At 45.1% G+C, this 8,339-nt stretch overlaps 1 protein-coding gene across 1 annotated transcript in view; it reads right to left on the bottom strand.

The window, feature by feature from the left end:
- Positions 1 to 317: 317 nt before the first annotated feature.
- LOC139920499 (mannan-binding lectin serine protease 1) overlaps positions 318 to 8,339 on the bottom strand; it is a 20,017-nt gene continuing 11,995 nt past the window's right edge. The window contains exons 7-13 of the mRNA XM_078282411.1: positions 8,234 to 8,312; positions 4,496 to 4,633; positions 4,205 to 4,279; positions 3,447 to 3,694; positions 1,915 to 2,103; positions 746 to 830; positions 318 to 649 (exon numbers count right to left, since the gene is read on the bottom strand). Coding sequence (XP_078138537.1) covers positions 318 to 649; positions 746 to 830; positions 1,915 to 2,103; positions 3,447 to 3,694; positions 4,205 to 4,279; positions 4,496 to 4,633; positions 8,234 to 8,312 — 1,146 coding nt within the window. The remainder of the gene's footprint in view (positions 650 to 745; positions 831 to 1,914; positions 2,104 to 3,446; positions 3,695 to 4,204; positions 4,280 to 4,495; positions 4,634 to 8,233; positions 8,313 to 8,339) is intronic.

Here is an 8,339-nt window from a genome sequence, read left to right as displayed (position 1 = left end):
TACAGGTACTTTTTCTCACCTGATAGTTGAGTATCAACATTGAACTATCCAAATAAAAAGTTCCCCATTTTCCGTTTGATTCAAACTCCTTCAGGTGTTTGTTTGGGATCTGATGACGCTCCAGTCTCCAGGAAGCTTGCATTTTCCACCCTTTGTTGAAGGGAGGAAAAAGAAGGGATCGAGGGAGAATAAAAGCTCCCTTGTTTAACAGAAGTTGGAATCGAATTCCACTTTGTTTGTCAGCCATTTTTCATCCGGACATTTTGGGGGTTCGAGGGAAGACGACATGAAGAGGGAAGCGGTTTACCGTCTCTGTCTCACCACCAGGGGGCGGTGTCCAGCTGGGTCTGTATCCACTCCACATAGTTAGCCACTCTGGTGTAGACGCCGTACACCCTCTGGCTCCCACACTCCTCCGGCCCGCCCCAGGACACCAACCCGAACACCGCCCACCGCCGGCTGTCCCCGTCCTCCATCACAAACGCGCCCCCGCTGTCGCCCAGGCAGGTGTCCCGCCCCCCCTCGTAGAAGCCGGCGCAGAACATGTTGTCGGTGATGTTGTAGTTGAGGGAGCGCGAGGCGTAGCTGGCCTGGCACTCGTCCTGCGCCACCACCGGCAGCTTGACGTACTGCAGGAGGTCAGAGGTCATGCCGAGGTCAGCGGTCACGGCGGGGTCGGAGGTCAGGGTGGAGGGGTCGTTGGCGGAGGCGGAGGAGGAGGAGGCGGCGGAGGAGGAGGAGGAGGAGGAGGAGGAGGAAACGTTGGGGTTGGAAATCCCCCAACCAGCGACCACACCAAGGGAGTTGGGGAGAGGCGTGGGGGGGCCGTCCTGGGAGGAGAGAGAGGTCTGTGTTATGTATGAGGTTGCTGGTTTGAATCCCAGCCCTCTCACTCTTAAGTGTTTCCATGTTATTGTTGTCAGTAGTGTGAACACTTGTAGAAATAAGGCGATGAAGTGGAAATAGATCAGATCAGCAGGTGGTTTATCTGTCACTACTCTCTGAGTGTCGGTTTGATCCCTGATGGGGGAGAAATGCTGCTGCTAATCAGCTTTGAAGCGCTCACCGGGAACGTTTTGGGGAGGGACTCAGCCCCGGTCCTCAGAGGTACCCGGGTCTGTCACACCACCAGGCCCCTCGAAGCTCTTCTCTGAGAGCTTTTCAGTCTTTCGAAATTCATCAACTTGCTCAGACTTGAACCCACAACCTCAAAAGGTTTATGTAGCCTTCTATCACTTTGAGCCACTGGGTCAGTCCGCTTCAGAGAGTTTTGTCTCAGAGCTTTTCAGTCTTTACTTGAGATGTTGGCTTTCAAAATTTAGTTATAACCAAATAGACTGGAAACTTGGCCTGAGCTTTAAACCCAGAACTTTGCTGGGTCAGGCTGCTGCAGAGCTTTCTGGTCTTTGCTCAGGATGTTGGCTTTCCAAATCAACTGACCACCTGAGAGTGGAAAGTGGATTTAACCCTTGAACCCACAACCTCAAACCTTTGGGGGGCGTCCAGAGCTTTAGGGTCATATTTCTTCTTTTCTGAGAGTTAAGAACACATGAAGAAACAGCTGAATATGAGCATCCAGACTTCATTTTGTTCTGCTAGGCTTTCCAAGCATGAGGAACCGCCTCCTTCTACCCATAATCCCTTACGTTTTGGGGTAGTTTCCTGTAGTTGATTCAGATTAAGTGTTAATTTGATGAAAATCATTGATTGAATTTGAATAGAAATAACATTGATTATTGTGTCCGTGTCTATCCATTTTCACTGTTGTAGGATACAACATTATTATTATTGTTATTATTATGCACAACGGTGAACAGTACTTCCTAGTGGTTTACCATCTGAAAGCTGAGGTGAGCAGTATTTTCTCACAGGACGCTCGTCTTCCCAAACATGACAGAGACACGGCTGACCCACCTTGCTCTGTGGTGGTGGGAGGCAGACGGGGCGGATGACCTTGTTAAGCTCCACCCCCTCCCTCAGCTTCACCAATGCGATGTCGTTGTTATAGTTATGAGGCTGAAACTCCGGATGGAGAAAAATCTTTTCCACCGACCGGTTGGTGGCCAGTCGCTTGTCTCTGGCATCATGCAGACCCAGGTAGACCTGAAATGGTCGGAGACAGAGTGGGAAATCACCAGCAGCCACCAGGCTGATACCGCTAGATGTTAGTCTGTATCTGGTAAGTCCTGCCAGTCATCATCTGGAGACCTGCAGCCTGTTGCACCAGTTCTCACTAAGTCTGTGTTTACGCATTAGGCCTATGAAAATTTTAACTGTTGCACCAACTGAAATAATTCCAACGTAATAACTGCAACACCTGACACCTTCCCCCTACCAGCTGTGAAGTCTTCTGTAAAACAGCTGTTGGCATGGAGCTTCAATCTGATGGATGGAAAACTAGCCGGAGGATCCAGAGGAACAAACACAGAGCGGCTTACAAAACTGAAGAGGAACCAAACTACAGTTTTAGCTAGCTAACAATAAAACAAGACTAGGTCAAAACCTAGTATATGGCTGGACCGGGTTCCGGCCGACCAATGGTGTACCTTCATCACTCAGTCAGTCAGTGAGTGACAGACATTCGCGTTTATAGGAAATTAACGGTTACACCACTAGACGTCACTACTGTTGTCTGTATAGTTACATATAGTTGTGGATGCAAAATGTGGTTGTAGTGGCTATGGGAGACAAACTACAAATCAATCCTAATTCTTCTGTACTAGATAATGTACCTATTTGGTGACATTTCTAAGTTATCTATCTTTATCTTCTTTTTCTCATGTTCATGTAAGTTAGCTAATATTGACTTAGGTTACTGTTAATTGGGGCAGGAGAAATTGATTTTGGTTTGCACGTTATTGGCCATAGAAGGTGAAAGCGTCACTGTGACAATGTTTTGGTTAGTTTTCCCTTTACACTCTACTAGTTCAGATGTCCTTTCAGTCTCCATGGCGCGTATAAACAAAGACACAGTTTTAGTGTCGGATTAACTAGTTTCAACATGTTTAGTGTTGACTTTTACACCCTGACATGATTGAACATACATTCTGCTGTTCTATTTTTGAATCTAGCTGGATGATAAAGTAGTAAATGAAAGTGGCTGCTGAGTTAAGCCCATTTTGACAAGCAACCAAACCATGGTAGCTGTCGATGGTGGAGAGTGTTCCTCATTCATTTTCCTTTCCAGATTTTCACAGCCAGTTTTGGGAATCTAACCAGTGACCTGGCACTAGGCTACAACTGTAAAAGAAAATGTAACAGGATCCCTGTAATCTTATTAGATGTGAACCTATTACTGTCCAACCCAAAACAGAATACAATCTTCTACGAAAACAAGTGAAAGCGTTCTAAAAAAAAAAGTGAAACTGTTCTACCACAAAACAAGTGATAACTCATGCAGAGGAATGTCTGCTAAAAACAGCAAGTGAAAGCTTTCTACCGCAGACCTTGACGTGCTCCGGCGCCACGGGGACGACGCTGGTGTCCCTCCGTTGGGACCGCAGGACGTGGGCGGCCGTGAGAACCCAGGATCCAGACAGCAGGGCCCCGGACCCGAACCAGCGGTCCTCAGGAACCCGGGACAGATCCTCCACGCTGAGCAGAACCTGCCAGGGGAACAGGCCGGGCTCGGCGCTACGACCGCCCACGATCCGCTTCACCTGGGCGGGCAGGGCCTGGGAGGGCTGGCCGCAGGCTGGAGGGACACACAGCGGCTCACAAACAGTGTTGGACGGTAAAGTAATGTCATTACTTTTTTCAGTAACAGTAGTGTAAGGGACTGGTAAGGGATTACAATTTCAAATTCAGTAATTAAATTATAGTTACTAATCCCAGTAATGCTCCGTTACTGCGTTACTTAAACCTGAACCCCCTTCAACCTTTTCTTTTCTCTCCTTTGACATTTTTGAAAAACATTTTTTTCCAAATCCGTTTGTTTTTTCCTCATATGTATCTTGAGGTCATGCAGCAGGTTTACGTCAGCTATTAAAAAAACAAAACAAAAGATGGAGGGTGAGGGAGAGATGCAGACTTTCTGAATTGATCTCAGTCAGGGATCAAAGAACATTATGGATACTATACTTTGCTCATCACTATCCCAATGAGAGTGAAAAAAGTCTGATTTAATGGGTTTTCATTTCAGGCCTCAAGGTGATAAAAACACAGAATATAAACTGGTAAGAATGAATAACTTTGTAATGCTAACCTGGAAGACAGCTGGGCAGTTTGGTTCCTAGTTCTGAGTTGGTCCATTCTCCCTTCTCCCCACAGCTGTAGGAACCTATAACACATACACACACACACACACACACACACACACACACACACACACACACACACACACACACACACACACACATATTATTGCTTGGGTTGCAGAAGTTCAAGAAGTCCTGGCCTTGTATAAATCAAACGATCTTAATGTCTATGTCAGGGAGGGTACAGTTAGAATATGGACACAACAACAACAACAACAACAACGGATGATGGAGCTTACTGTTGATCTTGGGGTGCAGTTGGAAGGCGTCATCCTTGCAGGTGTAGTGGACAGTAGCGCCAAACAGGGTGCTGTTGTCATGGCTACCATACACCACATCACCCATGGCAACCACCCTCGGACTCCCACAATCCACCTCTGTGAGCGAGACAAAAATACTTTTCAGCGACCAATCAGATTTCACGAACAGATAGAGGAGGAAATGGAGGCAGAGCAGAACTGAGATGGACGTGAAAGAGTTAAAGAGCGAAGGATTCAGAAATATGCGGAGAGGAGGAATAAAACTACAGATTTATATCCTCAGACTCCATGAGAACTAACTGGATCCAACTGGACCCAACTGGACTCAGTTAGACTGAACTGGACTGAACTGGACCCTATTGGACTAAGCTAGACCCAACTGGATCCAACTGGACCCAACTGGACTAAGCTAGACTGAACTGAATGCAGTTGGACCCAATTGACCCAAATGGACTCAGACTCAACTGGACCCAACTGGACCACGCTAGACCCAACTGGATCCAGCTGACAGTTAGACCCAGCTGGATACAGCTAGACCCAGCTTGACTAAACCCACCTGGACCTAAATGAACCCAACTGGACCCAATGGGACCGAACTGGACCCAACTAGACCCATTTGGAGCCAGCTAGACCCAACCGGACCCAACCAGACCCAAGTGGACGCAAGTGGGCCCAACTGAACCCAACTCAAGTAGACCCAACTAAACCCAACTGGACCCAAGTGGACCCAAATTAATCCAACTGGACCCAGCTAGACCCATTTGGACCCAACTGGAACCTTTGGATTCAAGTCAGGTTGGGATAAATCTCTTACTTAATTGATCAGGTTTGGGTCAGGCTCAGGTTCAAGAATCTTGTTGTAAAATATTATTATTATGATCAATTTCATTTTTTAAAGAGTCTCAGAGTTCCTGCTCAGCCTCGGTTCGGTCCGCACCAGAGCCATACATCCACAGAGTTTGTCCACCATGTTGACGACTCTCACTGTGTTTGAGTTGCATTCAGGATAATTGTGTATTCAGTTAAAAGAACAAATAATATACAATATACAAATATACAAATATAACTCGTTTTGTCTCCATGTTGCAGTCTCTTCCCCAGAATAAGACGTTTTGGTAACACTTTACGATGGCCTTATTCCAGTATATTAATATATGTACTTCCAACAGTGCAACACACCATTTGAAAGGCTTCATTAAAACGGTGTTGTTGCACTGTTGTAAGTACATTATGTATTAGGGAGATTTTATGCCATGGGACAGGGGAGCCAAACTCTGCCTATCTATGGCTCTGGTCGGTGTCATTATGAGCCTGACAACTCCAGTTGGGATGAAATCGCTTGGTTAGACTGTGACAAACTACAAAATGCTCGCATGTTAATGTACAACTGGACTCAAATGACATTATGATGCATGATGCATGTTTGATGTGCTCAGATGAACTGGATAGAGATTGATGATTTATAATCTGTGTACTGATGAAACTACATGGTATCTATGTGAAAATATGAACTCTGTAAAAGTCGTATTTAAGTCCTACCTCTCCAAATGTTCATGATCCTAAAGTTCAGTCTCTGGAGGCAGCAGGACATCAAAATAACAGTATTCTCTGTTTTTGTTTTGATATAATGATTAAGGCTTGATCACAGATGTGTTTATCAGTATTAAAGTTGCTCTGTACATCATTTTTAACCACCAATCTATCATTATCAAATAAACGGTGCTCCCTTGATCTAATGACTGGAAAATGTATTACTTTATAGGAGCACCGTGTTTCATTTTATTCATCAGTATATCCTTATCAAATGAATGTTGTTCCCTTGATATAATGACAGTAGTGAGAGCCTGGTGGAGACGACTGGTCTCCTCTATCTCACACCAGTAGTATTGTTAGTTCTAATGTTTCTCCACATTAAGACTACATTTCCCATAAGCCCCATTGCTTCCTGCCCCCCCCGAAGAGGATCAACATGTCGGAAGTGACTGGAAGTGATTCAGACTGAATGGCCATTTCGTTCCAACTCCATTATTCAGTCTGAGATTTCCTCCTTGTTAGCCGTTCTCTGTGTGGGGGGGTTGATTTTCCCCGAACCGATCACTAGTGACCGACGTATCTGAACCGATCGCTAGTGACTGACGTATCTGAACCAATTGCTACTGACCGACGTATCTGAACCGATCGCTAGTGACCGACGTATCTGAACCGATCGCTAGTGACCGACGTATCTGAACCGATCGCTAGTGACCGACGTATCTGAACCGATCGCTAGTGACCGACGTATCTGAACCGATCACTAGTGACCGACGTATCTGAACCGATCACTAGTGACTGATGTATCCGGTCGCTCTGACGTTATGTGACATTATACTGATGATGGACGTATTTACTAACGTCACTAAAAATGTCGGTCGTTTTTGACAAAAATATCGTCTTTGCCAAGACAATCTGTTGGTTAAGGAGATGATTTCAACAAATATTATTCTGCCGAAACGCCAATGAAAAACCGTTGCACGAACGGTTCAAACTTTAGTCCCGCCCACAAAGGCGCTGATTGGCTCGATCGTTTCTCCGAGCAAGAAATCAGTGTTGGCTAGAGCAACACCGGACTCTCTGAATCGCTTGTCAAAATCTGAAGAGTTGGCGGGACGAGATTCAGGAGTCTGGAACCAGTCTGGAAGAACAGAACCTCTTCCCTCCAGATCCACCAGGTGGAGAAACTATGGAGAATGCAGAGTTGAAGCTGTTTGTCTCAAAATTAATGTGGGAATGATTTATTGATGGTAAAATGATGCGTGTAGCACCTTTAAAATGTGATTATTGAGGTACAACTTGGTTCACAGAGACACAAAAATGCAGATTCTTTTTTATTATTTATTGTTTTTATTGGAAAATTATTCAACTTCAGAGCAAAGTACTAAAAATAGTCTACCAAACATAAACTACCAAAGTGAAAAACTGTTTATTCCTATAGTATCTCTACCACTGAAAAGATTTCTGCTAAACAGTACTGTCAGTACTGGCAGCAGCCACTGGACTGGCCTTGTGTCAATCACTCTAATCTAGTATCTGATTGGTTAGAGTGCTGGGCAGAGATCGCCGGCTCCTCCCCGTATCTGTTTCTGGAGGGGCGAGAGAAAGAGAGAGAGAGAGAGAGAGAGAGAGAGAAAGAGAGAGAGAGAGAGAGAGCATGGAAGGCTTTACTGGTAGCTATGCCAACTCTTGTGGTAAGCAGGGAGTTAGAAATCTTATCTGTTTTCTTTTGTTTTGTTTCTATGTGTGTGTTCACTACATTGAAGAAAACCTTCAGTCAGTGCACGTGTTGTGTAAACACAATAATACACTTAATTAATACTTGGCTGAACCTCGTACCAAGACACAGCATCCATATCTCCCATACTTCCAGCGAAACACATTTACATTTTACATTTTTGTCATTTAGCTGACTAAAGCAACCCTACTGCAAAGCAATTTATAATCAGTGCTACAGTAAAATAAGCTTCAATTCCTGGGTCACAAACATTACAAGCAACCAAAAATTATGAGATCAAAGGTCAAAGGGGCTCTTGTAATACTCCTGCGACCATAGAAGAGAAATGTAAGAACGAAATGCTAGGAAAAGAAATAGAATAAGAGCTAGGAGAGATAGAAATGTGTTTTTCCATCTCATTGCTGCTCCAGTGATGGAGGAGAACAGGAAGAGTTTGACTGGGATCTTACTTTGACACTGAGGAAGACTGCTGCTCCACGACCCATCGCTCTGACAGGCTACCTGGTAGTGGTCTAAATACTCACCATCCTGGTGGAGACAGAGACACCGACAGAG

This window comes from Centroberyx gerrardi, unplaced genomic scaffold, assembly GCF_048128805.1.
Source record: "Centroberyx gerrardi isolate f3 unplaced genomic scaffold, fCenGer3.hap1.cur.20231027 Scaffold_450, whole genome shotgun sequence".
In the NCBI taxonomy this organism is placed as follows: Eukaryota; Metazoa; Chordata; class Actinopteri; order Beryciformes; family Berycidae; genus Centroberyx; species Centroberyx gerrardi.
Note: the sequence above shows the minus strand (reverse complement) of the source record. Positions and strands in the feature narration are given on the sequence as shown.